At 43.0% G+C, this 26878-nt stretch overlaps 1 protein-coding gene across 3 annotated transcripts; it reads right to left on the minus strand.

Annotated features, from left to right (window-relative positions):
• Positions 1–50: 50 nt before the first annotated feature.
• Positions 51–26472, minus strand: HIPK1 (homeodomain interacting protein kinase 1). 3 transcript variants are annotated; one of them, XM_075055907.1, is made up of 16 exons: positions 26209–26472; positions 24320–25397; positions 18655–18778; positions 16273–16392; positions 15421–15507; positions 14394–14578; positions 13925–14087; positions 13326–13548; positions 12329–12450; positions 10635–10769; positions 7915–8057; positions 7552–7734; positions 6762–6977; positions 6240–6364; positions 5713–5849; positions 51–4693 (listed from the first exon to the last, which is right to left on the minus strand). In XM_075055907.1, the coding sequence occupies exons 2-16, from the start codon at positions 25393–25395 to the stop codon at positions 4208–4210; spliced, it is 3525 nt and encodes a 1174-aa protein (XP_074912008.1). In that variant the 5' UTR covers positions 25396–25397; positions 26209–26472; the 3' UTR covers positions 51–4207. The 3 variants fall into 3 exon arrangements, with proteins under 3 accessions (XP_074912008.1, XP_074912007.1, XP_074912006.1); XM_075055906.1 differs by having other exon boundaries at positions 6240–6478; positions 7915–8054; positions 26209–26470; XM_075055905.1 differs by having other exon boundaries at positions 6240–6478; positions 26209–26470.
• Between the last annotated feature and the right edge of the window lie 406 nt (positions 26473–26878).

Consider the following 26878-nt stretch of genomic DNA (forward strand, 5'->3'; position numbering starts at 1 on the left):
CACCAAAACCCCTTTTCCGTCCCCTTTAATAGATCAAGTGACCAAATGAATAGAGTACAGAAAATTAACCCTTTTTATTGATGCATTGCAATTGTTCTACATTTTTACCATATTATGTAGAAAATACTTAAAATACAAGCTACTTTGTAAAACCAAAGACAAACATTGAATCCAAAGATAAACTATGTTTTCACAATGGACCCTTTTCCCATATAGTTAGTATTAAATTTTTAAATATCTATTTCTTTTGTTAAAATGATTTTTACATACCCCCTAAGTACATCAGCAATACAAACATAGATCAGTAATTGTCAGAAACTACCTGTATCTAGCGGCTTGTAAAAAGGAAGAGCACAACCATAAAAGAAAGTTAAATTTTACACAGTAACTAGCATATCAAATACATTTAATAAAGTAGGAATTCCATTGCAATATCAAGGATTCAAGCAGAAATACTAACATTACATATAATGTACTGCTACATGTAGTGAGATAGATATATTTCAAGCTGAATCTGAAATCACACATTATATAAAGTTTAGCAACAAACAACCATGTGGACATGCGGCACCATTCAGAAGTTTAAATAAAAAAGAAAGCAGGGCTGTGCCAATCCTGTCATTTAGAAGCAATTTAGTTTCATGTACTAAAAGAAATTGCCGAGTCAGAGGTAAATTACTGCGTCCCATCAACTAGGTGCTAAGCAGGAAAGCCTCAGAAGTTGCCTCTGCAGTGGCTATCACAGCTGCGAATACAGGTCAGGTAATAGGAACTACTGATTTAACAGTTCAAGAATCACATAGACAAGTCCAGATGGGACCACGGTTATCAAATAGTAAAAAGGTGAATCCCAAACTAGTTTTAAAAAAGTTAAAGGACTCCCAATTTCTATCCAGAGATAGCACATTTCTTTACAAAATATGTGTAGTGGCTCCGACAATGAGGAGAGTCAATTCTTTAACCTAATTTGAAGCTGGATATGCAAGGGAAGAAGGGATGTATCTCCTTAGAGCAGACTACAATACACTTAAATTGGGCAGTACATACGGGGGCCAGGCTGGGATCCGACGCACTTGTGAAGCCAGCACCAAGATGAAAATCTGGCCCTGTTGGGGTGGGGTTTTTTGTTTGCTTGGTTTATGCTGTGTATCACAGAGGAATTTCAGGGTAATCGACAACTTGTTTTAAATGCAGTACTTGTCATTTTTCCTATGTCATTTCCATCTTGTCCTCCTTGTTCCAATACTTTTGGAAACTTGGACAGTGGAAGACATGACACCATGCTTTGTGAATACATTTGATGGGGTTTAATTATGTAATAGGGACTCTGAAGATATATAGTCATTTTAATCTGCCTTTTCAGGGGGAAAGCAGGCAAGTTCTTCTCAAAATTATTAGCAGATTTTGCTAGAGGTCTTTTTTTCCTGCTACGACTTCATGGAAAACGCTTTACTGCTTGTGAAACAGGGAGTAACGTTTTCCTGAAACACAGGAATCGGAGCTTGTTTTGCCTTTTGGTGGAAAGGCACAACTCTGTACCCAAGAGGTATCTCAAGGCAAGTACTGAACACAAGCAATGTAATATGGAAAAAAGTAAGAAAGTGCCTACAGCAACAAATAGCATCGTTTACACCAATGATGTGGCATAGCAAGATCGGGTGGTTATCCGCACACTTACAGAAGTGCTCTGACTAAAAATACACTGAACAACAACGTCGCTAATGCTACCGTCCAGTTCCAAAGTCCTTGATCCCTCTATTGAAAGAGATGCCAAACCTTAAACAGTTCATCAACTTCAGGTCAGTCCAGACTTTCTTCTATCAATAATGTGGAATTTCAGAAATGACTTTTGCACTTCTTGTCACATACCGGTCAGAGAACTGGCCTCTTTTCCACTGGGACGGAACATAAACTGGGATTCAAGGTTACCAAAACCTCTTATTGCTGCAGTAATACGACCGCTCAAGCCAGTTTATCATCCATTTGGACAAGATACTTATTCTACATACTGAAGATGAGAAATAATTCCTAGTACAAGGGACCCAAGAAAACAAAGTGTAGTTTAAAAACTGCACTGATTATCCAAAATGAGTATTTCCTCTGAACACTAACTAGGGCTACAGCTGACAAACCTTCCCAACAGCTCCACATTAGCAGTAGCATTATAAAACTTTTTTAATGGTATTATGTGCTTTACAGCAGGCTCTCTTTGGTATAAATATTCTATCACCAAGCTAGCAATATTTTACAAGAAATGTCTGCTATTAACGTGGGGGAAGGTAACGCCATACTAATCTAATAAAAAGTGATTGCACATTATTTAATCACTTCTGCAATATTAGACTAAACATTCCAATGCATTCCCAGCACTACCTTATTCGAAATGCACTGACAGACATCTAACAGTACATGTGCCATTTCAAGGAAAAGCTTTAAGGAAACATCGCTTCACTCCAAACAAAAAAGTAGCTTTTTATGATAGCATTAAAACTGAGAACAATGCACCTATGCAACATACTGCTGTTCTTGCTGTGATAAGCTTAGTGAATTGCTTCAATTCGACGGGGGCTTGCTGGTCCCTCATAAGGCAAGCTCACTGTAAACTCTAGTCACACTACATCATCATTTAAGGCACTACAATAAGGGGACACACCAAACAACTCTTCATCACACATACCTGTGCAAAACAAATCAGAAGGTATCCTTTTCTCTCATGAAGCTCTACTCCTCTCTCAGTGCTACAGTGATGAGCTCTAACCATTGCATTATATCACATACATTCCAACATGAATCAATTCATTTTGGTTTAAATACAAAGGATACATCAATTCCATCCCCAGGAACGTTTAAGAATTAGACAAACACTAAGTACAGAGTTCAAGTATAACCACTACACATTTTGATTACAAAGACAGAACATTTGGGGTTAGCAGGAAGTTTTGCTTGTTATATTTTTCTAATCAATATGTACATATTTCATTTTATGTAAAATATTAAAACACCACCAATACAAAACTTCTAAAATAGTTTTAAATTCAGTAATAAACTTTAAAATCTGGATTTTTTTCTTTTTTCTTTTTCTTTCTCTTTTTTTTTTTTTTCTGATTCCTACATGCATGTACTGTATACAAGTCTTAATAAGAGCGCTTTAAAGTAGCTGTTGACATATCCAGGAGGATACGCTCACAGGAGTATAAAAAGCTGTACACATCAATACAGTGATGTTTCATTGTATTTCAAATTCAACTCCCTCCTAAATGAATCATGTGAGGAAAAACAGTAAGAAAAACAGAACAAAGAAAAGCCCTGTGCTTCTGTGAAGGAATCCAGCTCCATTATAGGGCCAGCATCTAGTAAGTTGCAGAAACCAAATTTTAGAGCAATGCTGCACTATTCATTCTCAACTGGAGACTACAGCATCCTGATGAAGCTGCTGAGTTTGGTTACACAGTGAGATCTTGAATACAGTTTGAAAAACTTAGAAGAATTCTGCAATGAATGCAATAAAAATTCAGCTGCGTTATGGAGACACAGAATTTTCAAGAAAACAGAACAGATTTCAGGGTTTACACGGACTCCTGAATATATAATGTTGCTAGTATGAGGCAGCTGCCTCTACCAGTCCTTAAACAAAGCAGAGAAGTAAACAAAAAACTTTGACAGTAACCTATACGGAGATGTAATGGCTTTTGCAGAACCAGCAATTTGTTAGAGACAAAGTGAATTAGAGAACAAATGTTAAAATATTAAACTTGATTTTAAAACTGCCCCAGCAACATAATGAGATAAACGTGCATTACATTTTTAGTGGCAACATGGATTTGTGCAAGCTGCTAAAATATAATCTGCTAGTCTTTTTGTTTAAGTTATACAAGTTAAAAAAGTCATCAGGATCTGTCTTCCAAGACACTGATTTTCTTTCCCCTTTTGATTAGCACAACAGAACATTTTTAAATAAATGTGACCATGAACTTTTTAAAAGCATCTATAAAAAGTAAGTAAAATTTTAAAAACTTAATTAGTGACCCTCGTACTGGTAACAAAGCATGCTGCTCAGTTAGTGACTGAACTCACTAGAGACATTTTTGAACAACATACAACCAGATCAGGGAGAAACAAAAACCAGGCAGTCATTACCAGGTAAAGGTTCACCTGAAATCCTTCTCCAATCTCTCAGGCCTATTGCAGGACAGTGCTTTACTAGGAACTACAAGTATGAGTACTGGTTGATCTTTGTAGGGCTCAGCGGATATCCAGTGTAAATAGCAGACCCTCTGGAAGCACCAATATAGGACTGGGGAGCAAACTGGTGTTGGTACTGGGCAGGCGGAACATTTGCAGAAGTCAGCAGACTTGGACCAACACTCACAGGGACCTGGTGGACAAGTGTGCTAGGGTGGGCAGCGTACGTGGTGTGCCGCGAAGAGCCCTGAGGGGAGAAGAGGTGGGCGATGGAGGTGGTGGAGCCCAGTGTTGCAGCAGTGGTTGGAGCATAAGTGTACATATGTGGCTGGCTGGAGAGGTGTGCATTTGCTGTTGCTGCTGCCAGGTGGGGATGCACTGGGCTGCTGTGCTGAAACGTGTAGGGAGCCTGAGAAATAGTTGACGTGAGGGGTGCCACATAAGCTTGCTGCCTACGTGGGACAGCATTTCCACTTCTCTCCTGTGAGGCCAGCACTGTTGTTTGCTGGTTCTGCAGGGAGAAGAAGTAAATAAGGTTAGCGGCTATCCTCAGTGAAAAGTGCAGTGGACAGGAGGTGAGCGAGGAAGGGTCAGCCAGAGCCTCCCAATCAACACCTCCATTCTAGCTACAGGGCTGACATTTCTGCAGATCCTCCCTTCACAGCTCTGTGAAACCCTCACATAAATTTGAGAAGGGTTACTGCAGTTCCACTGAGACGAAGGTTACACTTTTCCTCTCCAATGCGATCAAACTGCCATCCCTGGGGTACCCCAGTACACAGCTGTACAAGTGCAGGCAGGTCCTAGGACTGACCCAGCCCTTGAACTCCTAACACATCTATTCTTCTGCACCTCAGTGAAAGCAGCAGCAGGGCTGTCTCATTTTAGCACAACAAAGCCTGTCTTGTCCCCATGCCAGAAACGAACCGGAGGTGCAAAACGTCCTCTCTCCTGAAAGGCTGCTGCAGCTTGACTCAAAGATCAGATCAAGAGTGGTGACACAAACTGAAGTGAAACCAATCTCTGAAAGTTTCAAGGGAAGTCAGGTGCTAATTGTTCGTTTGAGAGACAAGGTCCAGCCTTAATCTCCCGGTCAGGCCTTTGTGAGATCTAGAGAAGGAAGGTAAAGAACAGAAGAATCTCCTCATACTGTTGAGTGCCTTCAGTGCTACTCTTAATTCAACAGCTGGATCCTGGTGTTAGTCTCCCACCCAAGTGGCAAGAATGAGTCACTGCAAGACAGGTGTGACTAGGAGCACAAAGGAAGAATATGGACATAACCATGCTTCCTTCTCCTGTCCTCTGCTACAGGAACAAATTCTTTGCCTTGAGAAACTTCACCTGTACTCCCTACAGAGTTTACCCTACCTTGTATAGCCACAGGACAGAATCAGCTTCAAAAAATTAATGAGGTAGCAGCTATCGATCCTCTTGCAATCAAGTCATCCTCCCTGCCATGTGGCATAGTATTTCTAAAGCAATTCTAAAGCATCATGTTCAAAGGTCAGCAAAAGTCACACAGTGCCTTACCTGGCTGAGATTGAGGGGCTGCACACCATTTGTTACCACACGATGTGAGCGGTACCCAGTAGGTGTTATACAGCATCCTGACGACTGCCCACTCACAGAGGCCACTGGCTTGGTCTTACTGGTGCTGCTCAGGATGCCTGAAAGATTTCAAAAGCTTAGTCCATTCTCACCTCTCACATGCCATGCACTGTGATCACCAGCTTAGATAACCAAAGAATGCATAGGGACTATTTCTGTAACAGAGCCTTTTCTTCAATTACAATTTAAAATCTGATTGCACAAGAAATCATCAGGAATTTTTACAGATCTTTCTAAATGCAGCCAAACATATATGAAAGGTAAATCTATCAATGAAACTGAAAACAGAGCAAGGCTTGCACTCTCAGGACAGCAGCTGTGAAACCTAAAGCTGCTGAAGACCCAATGCAGATAGTCCCAAACTGTGAGGACAAAGCTGTCAGGGGTAAGAGAGCATCTGAGCCTTGGCAAAAACTACTGAGCGCAGCAACTTATGAGAGCATACCTACCTGAAGCTTGGGTAGCTACAATGCAGTCATTGAGCTGTGTTTTCAATGGCGGCACAATTATAGTCCGAGAGCTGGAGCTGTCAGCCGCTCCTCTACTCGGCAGCTCCAGGGCACCGCCTGTACTCCTGAGAGAGGAAAGTGGGTCTGTGGCATAGGGGCTGTTCAGGGAGGAGTCGGAATCAGGGGAGTCATTAACAGTAACGTAGCTGATGACATTGGATCTCTGCTTCATACCCAAACTGCATGGGGAAAAAAACCAAACAAAACAAACAGGAAACATTCTAGCTTTTCCCACTAGATACAGGAGATCTCCCTCTGGGATCTTACACCCTCCCTCCTTGTCAGATGAAATTCTGATTAACTAGAGACACAAACAGCACAGCAGATATGATGCAGAATTTTCTGTCTTATGCAGTGCTTCTTAGCCTAGCCAGGGCTTTGCATGTAGTGTTCTCCACTCTCCTTGATGCTTGGGCTGAGCTCAGGACAAATCAGTACTGGCCACCTAAATGAACTTCCTACCTGGCAGGTTTGTATTTGCTGTCCTCTTCCTCATCAGTGTCGCTGCGAATGGTGATGACACTGACAGGTGGGCTTGGAGTGTCTGGGATCACAATGGGCTGGTGCTGCTCCTGCACTGGGACGAGCACATTGGAAGAGGAGGAGGTGGAGCGCAGAGGACTGCTCCCAATGAGCGAGTAAACTTGGGAAGGCACAGCCTCTAGAGTTGAGCTGGGCCTGAAGGAAAACCAAAGTAGTAATCAGCTACGTGTCAGCAGGCTGGGACAAACCAGCACCAGCATTAAGAACAGCCAGGCTGCAGCAGGCTGGAGCACACATACAAGAAGAAACGTCTTGAAATACACAAAGAGAACTTCAGTGCAGACACTCATACAGGAGAGCGTCATAGAACGCATCCCAGAAGGGACCAACGCACTCAGTGATACTCTGAACAGGACCGATTAATCTGAACACTGCTAGAAGCTTGCCACTCCTTGTTCGACAGATGTCAGTTCTGTCACTTGTATTGCTATGGCACCAACACACCCCAAATGTGTAACCCCCCCCTTCGGCCAGTACAGTAAAGCACTTGGTGAACCATGTTCCTTGCACTCTCACTGAAATTAATATCACTTATATCAGTGACTACAGTACAGAGACTTTTTCCAAGACATTTTTAAAAGCAACTGTAGCACATGAAAAAGTTACACAGACAATGCCTCTGTGATCAGAAGACCCATTTTTCACACCAAAAAGGCAACCTCCACAAACACACCCACAGTCTTTCTAGGACTGGGAAAGGAAAGCTTACTTGGCTGCGCTTGGTGCTGGCTGCTTGTTCTTCTTTGCTGGAACATTGCTGCTTTGCTGCTGCCTAACAACATGAGCAACTCCAACATTCAGAGGCTGTGCTGTAGCTAATGTCACATGGTTGGTCAGTAGTGATGGCTGTTGCATGAGAGTGCTATACTGATTTCCATGGGAATGTGCATTCCTGAAGCAGAAAAAAAAAAAAAAAAAAAAAAAAAGACCCAAATCCCATGACTACACTGCAAGCTGCACCAAACCCCTGCATGACTCTGAAGGGAAGGGAGAAATTCTGTGCACTGCAGGCAGTACTGTGATGGCATGTATTTCCATTCGGCACAGAGCTGGACCCCTGTGCAATCCCTACCTCCAGTCAGCTAATTGCTGGCTGCCACCGATAGTCTCTGGAATCACAGCCGCTGGCTGAACAGAGTTGTGCAAAGCAACCCCTGGGAGCTGCTGCCAGGTGGAAGGAAGCAGTATCTGCTGGGTTCCCCCAGGCCAGGCCTGCTGCAAAACAACAAACAGATACACAGGTTCACTAGACTTCAGTTCCTACAGGTGGAAAGAGATTTGTTCCAAGCAATAAAAGCACTCGTGTAGATTGTTAGCTTGCAGAGATAACGGCACATCATTGCACTTTCTCAAAAGGTCTCAGTACAGTAAGAGAACAAGAAAACCAGAGAAACAAGCTTCCCCTGACACTTTGCTAACCTTTTGTATCACAGATGTCACCTGGGGAAAAGAGTGTTAACATTGTACTGCAGAATGCAGCCAGATATTGTACTGCCAGATGCAGCATGAGTGTTCAGCACTGTTTCTGCATGTAAGTTTATGCACACTGCTCTGCTGAAGGATTCCAAAATATGAAGGCAATTTGGTCCTTTCTGTTTTTCTGCCTTACAGGGCTCACACTGAGAGAGCCAAGACAGTGTTACTATCATGGAAATTCACCCCACCTCAACTAAAGTATTTAAGAAAAGCCACACTGAGAGAAACATTTAGTTACAAGGGAGATAGGTGAAGATATTTTCAATTCATTAATATTATTTAATGTTCCTGTCCAAATTGACAAAATGCAGTTTTTTTCTGGGAAAAAAACCAAACAAACCCCAAAATAAATTTGGCAGTACAATATTTCTATGATTTTGAAAACATATGGCTCTCTTTCTTGCAGTTTAAACTGCAAAATCATAAACACCTGCTGTTTTAAATAAAATATTTCTGCAAGTAACAGATCCACTTATTACAAATACCAGTTCCAAACAAGAAGCCTTCAAAGCAGAGAGCTGCTAAAACCTCTGCCGACATAAGCGTAATAATAATAATAACAACAACAATAATAATAATAATATTTTAAAAAAAGAGAAATATGTTAAAAGTCACACCATGCGTCTTTCCAAAAGCCAACACCTGCACAAGACAAAGCAGAGAGTTTAATACAGCAAGATATAAATTCCCAATGAGAGGCAGAAATCGGGCCTTCCAAGCGACGAACTGTTTTGACAGAGGAAGGACAAAAATATGCAAAGCTTAGCAAATGGCTAATGCAAACTCAGGGGAAGCAGCAAGGGAGAAGTGTCGGAAGCACTAAAGGTGAGCAAATTCACGCCAAAGGCTCCCAGAATCCAAACAGAAATAGTAAGTCCTCCAGAGAAACTCAGAATCCAGGCTTATAGCCTGGAGACAGCTGGCTCTGATCTCCACTGCTGTACAGGGGAGTTGAATGTCAAGTCCACTGCACACACACAGGAGAATATAATTTGCCTGTTGAATCAAAAGCCCAAATACACTTTTGAAAACATCACTAACAACTCATTTGTGTCCCAAGCTCTGCTACAGTCACCCCTTGCCATTTTCAGAGCCTAGATTGCAGCTTTTCAGCAATCAAAATTCAAGAGGAGGAAAGGAGATACATCCCTGGGTCTGTTTAGCTCAGAGCTGTGACCCAGGAGAACCCCACTCTCCTGCCTTCCCATCCTCAGAAACAGGGAGCAGTTCACTTAGTTCAGAAGAACTCAAATGAGTGGGTTTTAATTTCAGTACAGGTATGACTTGAGCAAATTCCACTTCAGCAGAGGTCTCCCTCTTGGAAGAAAATGACACTCAAACTACCACTTTAAAGCCACAAGAAACAACATGGTTCACATAATGGAATGTGCTTTGAAAGACATGTGAGGATACCAGCACTTAAGTGCACTGCAATGTTTTCATAAGCTTCACTGATCTGATTCTGGAGTTTTACAATGACTTCTTTGTGGCACTTGCAAAGTTGTTCCAATGCAGATGCCAAATGAATACAGAAGAGGACAATTTTGAAAACATATGCTTCTTAAAGGTGTGTTTATTCCCTTTCCCCATCCTTTTTAAAAATTGTTCCAAATAGCCTAGAAGCTAGCTATTGCCATTTTGGATACTAGAGCTCACCTTTAATTTCAACCAAGAAATACATATGAACTGAAAGTATCTGTGAAGAACATTATCTTTATCTGGATGAAGCAAGCTACCTGCGATTGGCTATAAATAACAAAAGGCCAGAAAATTATTGTCAATGTTCAACAGAGGTTAAGAGAAAATGACTGCTAAAGCAATACATTAAAGAATTTGCTATCATTAGAGATTTTAGCCTGTGCTTAATGACCTGAAACATTTCTACATGCAAAGCAGCTTTACACATGTTGAAAACAAAATATGTAGCTAACTTGCCAAGTAGTTCAAAATCTGGCCATCCAGGTACCTGTAGCAGAGTCAAGCTAAAGACTGATTCCTTTGTATTCAACAATCAAAAGGCAAAGATAGGATAGTAAGCAAAGAACAAGAACCATTATAACTCTTCTATAGTATAGCTTAGAAGAGCTTTATAATACTAGGCTAGTAAAAAGTAATAGTCAATGGATCTGGATTCTTTACAGAGCCACACTAAACGTCAGAGTCAGACAGTGCTTCAGCAATGTTGGGGAGGAAAACAACAAGACATTAAGATGTAGCAAGAACACAGCCACAAGATGGCACATGCTTCCATGCCCTCTGCAAGTCTAAGTTAAAACAAAAACTCAGTTAGTGAACACAATCAAGGGAGGCAATTACCAGTACTGCAGCCGTCTGTTCTACTAGCGCTGGCCGGCCGGCTGCGCAGTTCAGAGTAAAGGGGACCGCATACTGCGGCGTGATGGTGGCTACTTGAGGATGAAGAGTTGCTACCATTAGTGGTGTACAGCTTCCCTGAAATGTAGATCAGGCAGTGAGTGAAACACATGTACTGAGGCAGGATAAGTGGGTTCAGCAATAGGGCCAGAAAAGGTTTCACCTCACTGGCATTCTATAGTGCTTGAGCAGACTCCAGAATTGTAATGGATGCAGTGAAACCAACAGCCAGACCCTCTGGGCATGTTCCTCTAAGCAATTACATGTTCCTGAAGGGAACGCAAGGAACAGGGAATTTGGGAACAGGATCTCTCCGATGACACAGTTAAAAAGTAAAAATGAGATAGTGTTCAGCTATTGACACTTTACTGGGTCCCAGAGAGCAAGTTACACTACATACACTGCGCTAACTGTAACACAAACTGCACCCCTAGCAGGACACAGCATTTACTATCACACCTCCAAATTCACATACAGTACGCTTGGAAAAAGATAAACTAAGGGATTAATAGAAGAAGGCACAGTAGGTTTTTTGTATCATGAAAGAGCAAGGTTATCTGTGATGAAACCACCAAGACACATATTAGTCCATCAAATGTCTAATTAAAACTAGATTCTTAGTGTACAATTTGCACTCTCAGGAAAAGCAGGGTTTGGATTCAGGTGGGCCTCCTTCAAGTGTATTCTGCTTTTTGGATACCGTTCGTTACCTGTATAATTAGGCTAAACAAACCAGAGATGACAGAATGCCACCAAAATTATTTGGACTGAACAATCTAAAAATCACTCCTCTACAAATAGGTCAGTAAGTACAACATACTGCCTGGAGAGTAAAAGTAATAAAGTATGTGTTAATGTCAACAGAAACTAAAACTATGCAAATAAATGAAAGTGCACTCTAATTATAAAGGCAATTACAACTTTTCAGTGAATAAAACTTGTGAATCACTGGGCACTCGCTATATATTAAAGCATTACTTTTTTGAAATAAAATTGTTTTAATTTACGACACATCACTAATGTTTAAAATACCATTTCTTAGAATTATTTGTGAATTTTGCTACCGCATATTGTTTAAACTGCAAACAACAGAAATAGGTATGTCATCTCTACACATCAATTCACACTAATAATGTAACTAACTGAGAAGGATTCAGAAATAATTTTGTTGATTTACAGATGAAATTTTAACATGAGTAATCTGTGTTGCCACTTCTGTTCACTGGGATCTTGCTTCTCACAGAAATGATTTCTTCTAAAATTTGCTGCCACATTTTTAAAGTGTAGGCAAAAAAGTACACCACTACCTATAAGGCAGTGTACAACTGTGAAAAAATACAGTTTGTTTTTAGCAGCTGAAAACTACATATTTATTCCCATTATTAAATCAAACTCCTAAAACCAGGGAGGCACATGACATAAAACAGTTTAGACTTTAAATATTCCAGAAAACCAAACAAAACAAGAAAACACTGTCTTAGAAGTGATCTGCATTTAACCTTTCAGAGTGTTCTGAGAACCCCCTGCTTTCACCCCAGCACCAGAGGGGCAGTCAGGTTCTCCTGGATGGTGGTAGGAATTGCAGGTAACTCTATGGGTTTTTTTTGGGTTGGTTTGTTTGTTGTTTTTTTTTTTACCTGTGTGAGAACTCCAGACTGGATCTGCAGTGGCTGTGCTGCAGGTGCTTGTGGTACAATTGGGACAGCATTCTCCATCCTTACTGGGAACCCAGAATGCTTTGTAGTTGCCTGAAGTCCAGCTGTGGAGGACAAGAACACATCACCGCTAAGCTGCTTTATTATTCCTTTTTTTTTTTTTTAGTTTCTTTCCAAAATCAAATTCCTACCAGGTAAGGGCAGAAGACAGGGCCAGATGAAGACAAAGAAAAGCTGTTCCTTTTGACAAAAGCATACTAATAAAACACCAGCTGAAGTAAATAATTCTGCAGTTCCGGTATGCCAAAGGGCAACAATGGACAACCAGTCCTGAAAAGCTTGGCTCTGTTGAAGTCCATAGTCTTGTTTTCAGAAACAAAGGTAACACAGACATCTAATTCTATGTTGCTTGAGACTAAGTTCAAAGTTCAAACCTTACACTATCGGTTCCCATTTCATACATAACCCTCCATCCAGATATAAGCATAAATAGAGAACTTTCAGGATTAACAGAGCTATGCTTGGGCTAACCTCACTTACTTGCAATCTGTGACAATTTGCTGCTAGCAAACTACACGGCTGCATCAGTGCTTGTGAACTGAGACTCAAAGACCAGATATTCACTCCTGACATACAAAACATAGCACAACACTTTCTTATTTTCAGATAGGTCTGGCTCCTCTGTTCACTGCTTTCTGTGGAATGCTGTTGTGTTCAGTTTGGGGGGAAAAAACTGTTGAGAAACCAGATGAAGACTGCAATCTAGGCAGGCAACATACGGTCACCTGTTCAAGCATGACCTGGAAGAGAACCAAATTGTCTACATGTCTGACCTGATTCTGCACTTGCATCTGATGCAAGAGCACTGTGTGACAAGCACAGAGTGGTCTTCTGTACTTTCCCAATTTAGTGCAAATTACAACTTCTCATTTCTACCTAATTGAAACCACAGTATCATATAAAGGGTTTTTCTGCTTACTTTGAAAAGCAGGGGGACAAACAATGAAGGTTTGCTGGAATGGGTCAGTCTGTGTGCAGATCTGGGTGGTTCCAGGTTGCAAGGAAACACTCTGTTGTGCCACTCCTGCAACTGGTGCTGCAGATGATGGATACAGAGCAGACTGATAGTTTAGCAGTGAGACGTCCGAGTTTGCCAGGGAAAGAGTAGCAGCAGCAGTAGAATTGGAAGCCAGTACACTGGCCTAGGGGGGAGGGAAAAAAAAAAAAATCAGATCTACCACTCCTAATTGTTATAAAACAAACAACAGGAACCATCAGTATTACACTATGAAGCAAGCACCAGGAAAAGGTTTCAGGTAAAAGCCCTAAGACAACATAGGAGAAGAAACATGAATTGCACCAACTTTACTTACATTGCTGAACTGACAGGCAAGTATGATCAGGTGAAGTAAAGAGACTGCCTTGGCCTGAGTTTTGGAAAACTAAATTTTAAGACAAGACTACAAATTCTGGAGACCAATTTAAATAGTATTTTGCAGAATAGGATTTGGCCTGAAGGCACAAAATTAGACCACTCCATTTCTTTGATTAGTATAAAACAGCTAAAAGGTGCTATACCTGATTGTGTACTGTATTGAGCTGGTTGTTGAAGCTCATTGTCAGATTTGTGCTTGTATTAGGAGCAACGTGAGTCGTGAATGGGCTCTTAATCTGATTCACTGTATCATACATATTAACTCTTCGCTTGCAGATCTCCATATTCTGAAAGCAAGATTTCACACTGAAACAGAATGACAGAAGGAAAATATCAGATATGTAAAAACAGTACAACAGAGACATGACAGATTCCCAACTTTATGCACACACCTTTAGGTTTAGGTTCTTTTTTTTTTTTTTTAAAATCAACAAAGAATGTCCTAAAACATGAAAAGGAAGCTTATGAACATTCCATTCCTTACACATGCCATTGCTATTTTTAGATCAGCCAGAAACTGCAGAAAACAGCATTGACAGAAAGCAGAAAAGTGCTATTCTGTGTTTCCAATAAGTCCTCCTGAAACAAAATAAGAAATCTAAGGAAGCCTACTGATTACTGTGTGGGAAATCCAGTAGATGTGTCATTGTAACAAATGGATGGTTCAAAGTCTTCAGTGGAGTAATTCTCTTATCTGCATCAATTGTCAACATTTTCTTCAACAAATCAATATATTCCCTTCGGTCAGCCTTCTCTGCCAACATGTCAGTCCCTTCCAAGTCTGTAGACATATTCACCTTGCAAATAAAATGAGAGTAGTTCACACAAACATCAAATTAATTGTTACCTAAAAATTCAGTAATTTCACATCATGCAGAAATATTTATTAAGTATTTCTGTCTCTTAGCCAACTTCATTTTAGGTACTACAGCACTAACACACAACCCTTCCCTTGTTCGTTCTATAAAAGGAAGTCAAACTTACACATGGAATTCTCATCTCAACATGAAGTTGGTCTGTTCAATAGATATCAACGAGGCTTCATTCTCCACTGCCTGGCAATATGCCCTCATTTTTTGTGTGGGGCTATAAGGGGCTAGCAAATCAGAATGGCAAGATTCTACATTCTCTGCACAGATGTAAAGTCATAATGGCTACAAAAGGAATAGAAAATTGGGACCAACATATTTAAGATTCAAGGCCTCATGATATTAAAAACACTCAGATATTCCTTCATTTTATCTCTGAAAATAGAATGAAAAAATAGAACGATCCATAGCTCCTGTCAACATTTCCAAAGTCCAATAAGAGGTCTAATCCTATAAACACATCTGGAGGGGCTTAGCTTTCTTACTGCTCGACTATTTCTAGTGATAACAGGCTAAGCACACTTGTTGCATCTACCAGATCAAGGTCTAGAGAAAAAACAAGACATTTCTAACTGCTTCATAATTAACATTTTGATAATCTTTAATACAGTGATTTCTGATGCAAATTGGCACCATGGCAAACCTACATCAGTGTTCTCAACAGCATGTGGAAGAGGACTGCTCCAGCACAGGAGCCTCATTTTTAGAGATCCCAATAATGTATGTAATTAATATGGTAGTTATCTGCGTGTTCTAAGATCTCCACACACCTGCGCCATATCATCTAAACAGTTGAATATGTATTTCCGAGCTTCTTTTGATTTTATTCCTGTCTCCAACTCATGTTCTTCTGGGGTCTGTAAAAGAAAGCATTTGTTAATATAAACTGAGATATCACATACTGATAAAGAAAAAGCAGCAAGAAAAGAGCCAAGCCAGGTGATCTTTTGCCTGCTTTAAGACAAATCACATGCCAGTAGGCCAAACCAAATCAGCCATGGGTTCTCATTTCCTCAGCTGGAAAGATCATTCATTGCAAAGCTGAATTAACAACAGGATGACTTCATTTCAAGGCTTCGCTGGGTAGTGCATTAGCCAGAAGAACTGAAGATTTCTGATTTAGGAAGAGAAGAGGCTATAGATATTTTAAATCCCTCTTTTACAAAGAAGAAAGGCAAAACCCCCTTCCTTTTGCTGCTCAGCTATAAAGGCGAATCTAGTGTATATCTGATTCTTTCCTGTCCTCTGCCAATACATAAATAGATTTCTGTTAAACTAACAAAGACCATCATGAAATACTCCCTATTTTACTCTCTGTATTGTCAGGAGATGACAACAAGATGACATACTTCACTGAGACCGAGCAGGCCATAATAAGTAACCATTATCTCAATTACTTTAACACCCACTCTTTGCTGGTACTATCATGCACAGCTGCTATTGTTAGATGAGTACCAGGAGGTCTGTACATTTTCTGAAATGAAACACACAAGTCAGCTATATTTGATGGCATTTCAAATCCTATCTTCACTCAGAACGTTTTTGCAGCACACTAAAACTAGGTACGAATTTATATCAAGTCCTCAATGAACAAAACAGAATTGGGAATTAAAAAGACAAACCTTTAGCCTCCACAGTGGGTATCCCAAATTTGGATCTCTGTTAAAAAACCTGCTTGTTTTCGTTCCCGCACTGAGAAGATACTCCGCTGGAAGGCCTTGAGTTTGTGAAATATAACGAATCTAGGAAAGAAGATTAAAAGAATGAGGTCTCCCAATATAAAGAGCTCACAGCTAATGGAGTAATTATCAGCCAGGTTTGTTCACAGCGAATAGGAAATAACCTGTAAATAAAGAATGTCCAGCTAACTGAAAATGCAAAATTAAAGGGACTCTCTCAAGTATTTATAAGGACACTTAACTTTTTCAATCATATTATCTGCCGAAATTTTGCATTTTAAATACATCTTTCTTATTTTATGGAAATATTTTTTGCCCAAGTGTATGTGAACAGACTGTAAGCTTTTGAGACATGGATAAAGTAAAGTCTTCAATATCTGCAATGTAAGAAGTACACCTTTTGAGAGAAAAATACCACAGAGGTTATAATGTATGTATATATAACTAAAGGCATAAGTATCTAAGCAACATTGCTGTGACTGGCTACATATACTCTAGGCACACAATTTGAGAATAATGTCATGGCAAAGCTCTCACTGACCAAGAAAGCAAGACTAAACCTCTAGTACAATCAGATTCTCACATCCTCAAAAACATTTCATATACTTTACACATAACAAAAAAATGGCTCAGAATTTTGGAAAATGCACCTGAATACTTGTAAGGGTATCAATAAAACACTGGTAAAGAGCTAACAAATAAAAAGGTATGCTCAAAAGGAAAGAAAATAGCAAATTATGAAAAAACACAATAATAAGCTTTTAAAAATATTCCAAGTGTTGCCCAACTGCTAATGCTATTTGCTCTCAAGATGTACGGTGAGAAATGTGACATTGCCTTTGTCATGACTCTCTCCTCAAAGGGGTCTATTTAAAAGTTCAAGGGAAAAAACCCCTGATGAGTCTGATTTATAAAAGGAGGACTGGAAAAGGGTTAAAGTAACCTGGCTTTGTCTGAATTATCAATTATAGGTCCTTTAGCACGTCTCATTTCTTATTTGCAAAACTCCTGCTATTCCACTGTGCCAAACCAGCTAAACATTGCAGGGCATTTAACTCACTGGTACAGCTTGTGATCCATATGAATTTACAGACTCATTTTTCATTTATGTCAGTGTGGATCTGAAGTGTCTGCAGGTGAGCATTTTTTGTATCTACACAATCGTCCAGCTAAGAGTTCTGCTGTTTTTATGAGACATAATCCTTGCTTTAGAGCCAAAGGGTGTTTAAAAAATAACTGTAAATCCCATCCCAACCCATGAACTCATTCCTGGAGAGGTCCTCTCACAAGTTCTGCCCGAGCTTTTACTTGCTGCTACAGAATCTTAGAAAACATGAAAGCAAGTCATCCGTAGTTTTCAAGGGCAATTCAGATATCAAAATCAACCACATGAAGTCACACCTCATGCTGCCTCACAAAGGACTGCAAAATCCTGTCTATTAAGCAATGGAAAAAGCACCTCCTCCCCACCCACCTACATGACTAGATAAGGTTCTCAGAATTACACAAAACTCAGTGTGCAAGGAAACCACCATGTCGTACCTCAGTTATTTTCTAACTCATTCTGCTCATTAAGGTACCACTGTGTTTCCTTTGGAAATTTACAGTGCTGGGAAGGTGTAACACAAGTAAACTTAGTAAGTTTTCATGTATTTTATCACATAAGGAAAACTATACCAAGCACTGTAACCAAGATACCACCATAAAAACCACAGTGGAAAAGTTACCCTCAAAAACCCTCTCATATAGGCTTTTTGTCCTTTTATAGGCAACTGACTAGCCCAGGTAATAATGCTAAGTATCCATGGAAAGAACTAATTAGTTCAGGATGCCTTTTCAGACTCTTGCCCTTCTATTTCAGAGACAGCTTGGGGCTCACACTTTGCATTAAAAAGGAGGGCTGCTGTAGGTATTAACAGGACGGGAATGATAGGCTTGCTTTGTCTCCACATGGGAAAACTACCCTCATGGTGAAATTACAGAGGGCGTTTCAAGTCAGGACACACACCTCACTTCTGTTTTGACAGGAAGGTATTTCAACAGCTTTAGAGTTTGGAAGCCAAGGAGTTAACTGTAAATTGAGTCTATATATTGGATAACTACATTCAACTGAAGTTAAAACACACAGAACTCTGTGCTCTCCTGTACAACAACAGAGAGAGACGGGCAATGGGAATATCACAGAGAGAAAATTAACTTAAGATGACAGACAACAGCGATTTATACTAGATGAAATTTGATGTGGGATACATTGGGTTCAGAGGGTCTGAACACAGATCATTGTGGTTTCATGTGAACATCCCCACATCCGGCACGCACTCTCACCTGATCATACTCAGATGCTCCTGGATACAGAGGCCAGCCTAGAAACAGCTCAGCTATCACACAGCCCAGTGACCACATGTCAATAGCTTCACAGAACGGTAAACCCAGTATGATTTCAGGAGCTCTGTTGAAACAATAATAATTAAAAAAAAAAGTAAAATCTTTGACTCTGAAAGCATGCAGTTCTTTCCTATAAATTGCTCTGGATAATGCCTCTCCTTCTCTCCTTCAAGCACAAGCAAATCTGTGTGAAGCTAAGTGATTCACTTTAAAGCAGAAGGTGTTTCCTCAAGTGGCCTAATAGATCCCAACCTTTTAATCACTTAGTGGCATGGCTGGATTCGTTTTATTGCCGTGCTGCCCTCCAACTCCTAGGTGGCCTTTATGCAACTGTGATACGAACTTACTCCTTCAGTAAACAGTTTAATGACACCTGACTGTATGGTGTGAGGAGTCCCTGAGACAGTGCCCAACCTACCCTAACAGAACTGGGAAGAAAAGTTCTGGCAAATGGTGCTCAGACTTCTCTCAGAAGAAGGTCTCAGGATCCCAGGTAACCAGCTGCAGAGGCTGCCTGTTTTCATGTGGAAAAGAACAGCATCTGCACAGCCAGAAAAAGGAGCTCTTCAGCGAGCCACTTGGTTTCTATCAGCGGGTTTTCACACAGGGTTTGTTTGGAGAGTTTCGAGTTTAAAATGGACGGAAAGAACACAGCTGGAGATTGTGCCTGCTTTGCAAGGTTGTGTTACAGGTTTCTGTGCACTGAACCACACCTCATGCAAAATTTACCTGTCTGGCCTAGCCTTTACAAGAAGGTGATGAAAAAAACCTCAAACTCCAAGCAGGGTTTACTCCTGCAACAGGTTGGAATTTCGGGGAGATTTCTGCCTGGAACTGACTCATAACACAAAAGGATGTTTTAATACAACTCTTCACCTACACACAATTCTGAAACAAACCGATGCCGTTCTGTCAGGCTGAATTCTGGTCATACATTTGCATACAGCATAAAACCCAAGTGCTGCAAAAACCACGTGAGTCGGTGTGGGAATTTACTCTGGAAAGTACAGGAAGCTTTGATCTTCTTCATGCATAACTAACACAAGCGCAAAGGAAGACAGAAAAGTCCTAAACTCCAGGCTATATATTTTCAGGTCGTGACTCGGGTAGCATGCCCCAGGGCTTGCGTGACATTTCTTGTGTTACAGTGTGGATATTTCTGTTGTCAAAAAAGGCTCTGAAACCAGTCTTTCTACACAATTCTGAAAAACAGGGCTTGCATAATGTACAGGTGTCAATAGATCTGACACTCACCTTCCTCAACTGTTCAACCCAAACGTACCTCCCAACTGCTTGTATATGGCAAGAAGTGACTCTCTAATTAATCACCCTTTGTGTCGTGGTGACTACACAATTACCATTAGCCAGTCTCCAAAACAAATGCACTCACCCCAGTTGCCCAGGCACAGCGCCCCCGAGAAAGCACAAGATATATCAAAAAAGATAGATAGCTGAACCAGCTGTTTGCTGCAACGAGGTCATACCTATTCTCTATCGTTCAGCTTTAAAGCAACAAGGTTCTTCTATTATGTCTGAGCCTCCCCAAAACAGAGCCATGATATACCTTTAGTATTTAAGTCAAGACGTTCTGACACTACTTCTACTTGACATTGATCTCTTTCTACCATCTTGTTTGTCTATCCCTGGCAGTAGTCGACTTTGGAAGGGTTTCACGTATGTAAAAATGTAAAATGATTACGCAAATATGATAAATAATGTCCTGCTAAACACTTATATTTTAAAGAACTATGCTAGCATAGATCCAACTTTCTATAGGTTAACAGGCACAAACAAGAGGAATCCATTTCTGTAGTACTCTGGTTTTCACAAGCAGAGCAAGTACGATGCAGTCATTCACACAGGATTTTCAGAACCCCACGTGCCATTAGTCTACCAGTCATCATCAACAAACTGTATTGATCCTCTTGATTATCCTTCTTATGCAGGAATTTCCAATTCAGATAGGACCCAAACCTGTCATATAAGGAATGCTGCATGTATAAGTTTGCTTAGTTTGGACTGGCAAACAAACTAAAATATAAGTGGCTTGTGGTATAAGCAGAGCATCCCAATCCTTCACAAGTGCATTAAAAAAATCCCACCAATTCCAACAGAAAGAAAGATTAGTGGCAACAAAGGCTGGATGTGGTAGTTTGTTAGTCTTTAACTACACACTGGAATAGACTTACGTATTCCAAAACCTCAATACCAAAATGATAGCAAGTTGAACTCTATGCATTTTATTCCCTGAAACTAAATAAACTAACTTCTCACAAGCCACCTGATTTCATTTTGATTGCAGAACAGAACTGGTAAATCAGTATCTCATCTCCTTTTACACCACTATAATTAGCAGCCTTATGAGATGTGAGTTGAAACAGGACAACACACAGAGGTCACTTTCATAGCTGGTCTGTCAGAGATTAAAGTGATTTTATGATCTTAGGCTCTTTGAAATAGAAATCAACATTCTTTGCATACACACTTGCCAAACTAGGACTTCCAAAGTTGGCAAATATGCTCAGGCACTCTCAGAAGAGAGAGGATTCACAGCAGTAGCAGAAAAATCCGAGACTTACTTTTAGCATTTCAAAACACACCATGTTTACGCATGGGTCTTCAGGCCTCCCCCTTGTGAAGAATGATGGTAATATGAAGCTTGTACAACTGCAACTAGCAATGCAGACAATAACATGATCACCACTCAGAGCTGGATTAGCAAGCAGAGTTAGATCTGGCAGCATGCACTGCTGCTTCTCAGGCCAACATGACTGGGACAGAAGTAGGTCATGTAGCCCAAAGCAGAGGTAAGAAACAGATACTACTGCACTCGGCAAGCTCCCTCAACACTCAGTGCTACGTTCTCGTGGCCCAAATTGTTCAGTCCTTCAGCTTAGTATCTTCAATTTGCTAGGCGCCTCTACACTGACCCACAGGAAACATCAGGAGGTAGGGATCTGAGTAAGACTCACATGATGGCTGTACTTATATATAACATGGGACACAAGTAAACCTCACACTCTGAACAGCAGGAAGATCAGTCTTCCCAGAGAGTTTTCACTTCTGCAAGCTGTCTGCTTCCTTGTATTGTTCATCCTCCCCAGGGAGAACAAAATCATCCATACCCTTCTGCACCTGATGCAACAAGCATATACTCTGGTTTTCAGGTCAGGAATTACTGCTAATAAATCTCAGGACTGCCACAGAAACTAGTCACTGCATAGAAGCATGACTGCCAGAGTTAGTCTACTCCTAGACCATGCCTGGCTTCAGAGCCAAAGAATTTTTCATGGGCACTTCTACTCACACTTTAAGTCAACCATGTCATGACAGTAAAACTGCCCTTCTTGCTTGGGGTTACACTGCGGAGGCAGCAGTAATGCCTGTGGAGAGAGGGAGCCTGCCTCAGCCTTACCATGCTTGCCCTGACAAACCCAATACTACATCCCAACTGGATGTACGGCTCCAGCAGTATCATCGAGATGGATGCAAGTTGTCCAGCTGCCAGAAGTACGATCAGAACCTGGAGTGAGCAGGGCTGTTGGACAAGATGACCTGTGGCAGCACTTAGCATAACTAATAAAGGAAGGTTTTTTTCCTTCAGGGTATATATATCAGAAAATTCACCTTACAGTACCCAAGTTTGGCTGGTTTAGATGTCTCTACAGGAGACAGGGGTTACATAAGTGCCAGTAACAGGTATTAAAAACAAGTGAAAAGTGAACACAGAACAAGAAGTTTATTTTTAATAGCTGACAGAGAACCAAATGAAGAATTGGTTGATACTGTTTTATTAAACACAGCATTGAAAAAATTTCCAGCTTAGAACTCATCTGAACACTAATTCAATGTGAATATGGTTGAAGGAACCCAGTTCTCCCACAATAAGCTGGTTTCTACACCATCTCCATAAGTTCCTAGATTATGGATTTTAGTAATCATCACCATTAAACTAATTACATAGCACTAAATATTAGATTTCCACATCACAGCATTCTTAACTTCAGTCAAGCAGACAGTCTTAAACACCATCTAATATCAGGTTGTTTGCCCCTCTAGCAGTGTCGGTCACCCCGCGTCAGGGAGGCGGAAGTGGCTTGGAGTTCAGTGCCACACACAAAGATGAAGCAGACAGCTTCCTTCCCAGCAGCCCCTTTAAGATACTTATCCCTTGCTGCTTTTGCCTCAGCCAAATCTGATTTTTGCAATATCAGAAACTGGAAAGCACTATATGCCTCCCCAAACTGCTTTTCTCACATGTGCTGCAAGTCAGATTGAGCAGATTCTTGATCAGCAGTCACCTCTCTCAATGCAACAACAACAAAACTAATAACGCATTTTAGACAGCAAGCATTTTAACAGAGCTACGGCGCATAGAAGACAACTGCGTTACAAAAAATAACAATCAATAGTTTAGAATTGGAAAGATCGGTGCCAACAAGCTGAGTGAAGATCATGAGGAATGGATTAAGAAAAGTCTATATCACATGAAAGAAATGGCACAGAAAGCTGGTACTTGGTGTTAGGGTGAGTAAAACAAAACAAAAAGGGGACAAGGATACAGGGAGCATGAAGAATGAACAGAACAAGCCTACTACAAACCAGGTCTTTAAACTGAAGCTAGGAGGATGGGAAAGACATCAAACAGGGCAGAGACACAGGGTGGGGTGGAGTGTCTCAAGTCCTCTGTCTCGTCCCAGCTGGAAGGACTAGATGCTACTTAAGTTTTGCGTCAAGTGAGCTCACATTCCACTGAAAGCAACCCTGACAACACAGCACAGACTTTTTCATGTCCCTTTGATGACAGAAGTTCTTTCTGCATCCATTTATTGAAGTCTACTGCTACTTATATTGAAACACACACTATGAACAGAACCAAGCTGAAGGAATAATTGAAAGAAAAAGCACAGCTTGCTTTAGCTACACAGTTTCTGAGTTTTAACATTTTTGCCCATAGTTTATTTTTAATTCTTAGACAGGAGTAGGGTAGAAGCCGTTTCTACATTTCGCTAAGGGAAGCAGAGATCTAGCTCATCCCCATTTTAAAAGAGCTACAGGCCTCATGAAAGCATGACTTACCAAGGGCTGATACAGGAAGTCATGTGCTCATGAAGCGGGTTCAGACAAAGATGAAACCAGAAGAAACAGGATAAAAAGAAATTGGCATCCCTTTGACTTAGCTCCCTTCTAAATGACCATGGTTAATGGACTAGTTTCAGATCATGGCAAATAAATCCAAAATGCACTACTTACTAGCAGCCTACTGCTTCCCCAATTTGCTACTTCACACATTGTCACAAACAAGCAACAGGGTAAAATCAATTTACTGCACTACTCTGGGGTAAAAGGAAAGTATTGGACTGCATATTATGTCACACTTGCAAAGCAGAAGTTCTATTTATTTACATACAAATTTCAGAAGAAATCTCCAGGAAACATGCAGAACAGTGGATAGGCTGATCATTTCCTCCTTTCCCCTAAACTGGGATTAGACCTAACAGCAGAAGAGTTAAGTAATTGTAGAAGTAAACCCCTAGCACCCCATCAGGATCAGCTTTTCTCTGCCTGCGCAGCGTATGAAGGTGAGCACTGTGTCAGTACTTACCTGTAATAGCGCGACTGCAAATAAGTGGAGCACACTGCTTTAGACACATGGCTGGCTGAACCAAAGTCTATCACCTTCACTCTGTAGGGCTGGCGCGCAGGATCCACCAACATGATGTTCTCTGGTTTCAAATCAGCATGTATCAGACCCAAACTCTTTAACTTCATCAAGGCAGTAGCCACTTGCTGCAGAATTGGTCGGATGTATTTCAGGGGCAACGGACTGAACTTATTTTGCTTTAAGAAATCATATAAGTTCTGTTCTAGCATCTCAAATACAAGGCATGTATGATTCTTGTGTTGAAAGCACTCATAGGAGCGAACAAAGTTATACTCGTCAGCATTCTCGCTGCTCAAGCGAGAGAGGATGCTCACCTCTATCTGGCCCTGCCTAGCATAGGAAGGATGGTTCTTCAGGATTTTGATGGCTACAATCTCCTTTGTGCTACGTTTCCAGCATTTTGCCACCTGACCAAACGTCCCTCGGCCCAGGAATTCCAAGACCTCATAGCTGTTTGTCATAGAGCACAGGATCTCATGCTGGACCAGCTGATAATCCCCTTCACCACTGGAACTGCTGCTTTTAGTGGTTACCGTGGTGGTTGTGGCCGCAGCACCCACCGCAGGTCTGTTTTGCAGCATGAGAGGTGGATGTTCCTCAATTATCTGCACACTACCGTTGCTGTCGACCTCTTCACTTTTCCTTTTTAATCCACATTTTTGGTATGGTTCCAGTAAAGAAACGTTGCTCCTGTGTGTTAGGGTTTGGCTGTTCTGGAAGGACGCTGTTGCACTGCTGCCTGTGCTGTCGGCTGCCGTAACCACAATGTGCTCAACTGAAGGAGCAGGGAGAAGGAGGTTCTGATCGTAAGCAGGGATGCTGAAATTGGCTACCTGATGAGAGGAGCTTGCTTGTCCTTGAGCTGCTGGGAGGTTTTTGCTGTGGGTATAATATTTGTCACTACTGCTCTGTCCTGAAACATCCCAGACAGAGGGCTCCACTTTCAGTTTCTTGGCACTGCAGAAGGCACTCGAGGATACTGACGGAGGGGAGAACACCTGCAGCTGTGAGGCCATACCTGAAAAGGGAGAGGAGAACTCATTAGGACTGCTTAGTGGCAGCAGGTTGCGATGGAACGAGATCCTCCATCTGCACAAGAAACAGAATGGCAAGTATCATTCTAAGCACCATACGGTGCCTACCGCCTCGGAAGGCAACCTTTTGAACGGCTGGTCCTAACGGCATCCACAGAGCCAGGCTCTCCGGTGGAATTACTGCATTTTGCCTCACTGCCTGTAGCATTAGAAGCAGACAGCTCTTCATCCGGCTTTCTAAAGGCTAAAGAAATCCCAGCACGGGACAGGAAAACAGTACTGAAGAACGGGAGACAGCACGCAAGCGGGAAGATGCCGAGAAAATGAAGATCACTCCCCCCACCGCCCCCAGGCCTGCTCCCCCCTCAACGGTAAGACCAGAGTCAGGGGGGAATCTAATCAGACGAGTCAAACTCCTCACCGGGAGCCGCTCCGGCGGAGCGCACCCCGGGGCAGCGCACCCCGGGGCAGCGCCTGACGCACCGACTCAAACGCCACGACCCGAGGACGACGGCCAGCAACGCGCCGCCAACCGGCTCGCCCGGCCCGGCGCCGGGGCGAGGGCCAGGACGAGGGCCAGGCCCCGCCGCGGGCGGACAGCCGCCGCCGCCGCCCCGGGCCCTCCCCCTCGCCCTGGCGCGGAGGAAGCCGGCAGCGCCGCCCCGCCGCGTCCCGCTCGGAGCCGGGAGGGGGGAGCGCGGGCGGGCGGGCCTCCGCCGCGCGGGCGCCGAGGCTTCCCGAGCCCGCCGGGCCGCGCCGGCCCTCCCCGGGGCCCGCCCGCCCGCCCGCACTCACCGCCGGTGGGGGGTTCTCAGCCGCGGGCCGGACCTGCCTGGGGGACACACGGGGGTGCGGAGCCCCGCAGCGGGCGCATCATAGCCCCGCCGCGGCCGCCGGCCCGGCCCGCTCGGCCCGCGCACGCCGGGGGGAGCCCCCAGGCCGCTCCGCCGCCGCCGCCGGGCTCCGCCGCGCCCTCACGGCCCGGCCGGGCTCCCCCCGCCCCGCTCCGCCGCCGCCGCCGCCCGGGCCCGAGCGACCCCGCCGCGCTCCCGCCGCGCCCGCTCCGGGCCCCTCGGCCGCCCGCGCCAGACTGAGCCAGCCGAGCCCCGAGCCGGCCAGGCGGGCCGAGCGCCGAGCCCGCCCACGTGACCGCGCGCCGCCGCCGTGACGCGTGCGAGGCGGAAGGGGACGGGCGCCAGCGCGGCCCAGGCGGAAGCGCCGGGGCCGGGCCCGGGCGGGATGGAGCTCCCCCCCCCCCCGCCGCGGGCCCGGGGCGGCTCTCTGGGGCCCCTGCCCCGTCCCGAGGCCCGGCGCCTCCCTTACCCCGGCACGCCCGCCCGGGCTCCGGTGAAGCGGCTGTCAGGGGCCGGGGGTCGTTTCCGTCCCGCTGCCCGGGAGCCCTTCCAGCGACCCGCCGCCCCCCCGCGCCTTGGAGCGGCCTGCGCGCTACCCCCGGCCCTCGCCG

Source organism: Buteo buteo, chromosome 23 (assembly GCF_964188355.1).
Source record: "Buteo buteo chromosome 23, bButBut1.hap1.1, whole genome shotgun sequence".
Lineage (NCBI taxonomy): Eukaryota > Metazoa > Chordata > Aves > Accipitriformes > Accipitridae > Buteo > Buteo buteo.

Coding starts and splice junctions, on each gene's coding strand:
- HIPK1 (XM_075055905.1), bottom strand. CDS start 25,395: ATGGCCTCACAGCTGCAGGTGTTCTCCCCTCCGTCAGTATCCTCGAGT. Junction 13,549..13,924: donor TCAATACAGTACACAATCAG/GTATAGCACCTT, acceptor CCTCCCCCCTAG/GCCAGTGTACTGGCTTCCAA. Junction 6,479..6,761: donor AGCAAATACAAACCTGCCAG/GTAGGAAGTTCA, acceptor TTCCCCATGCAG/TTTGGGTATGAAGCAGAGAT.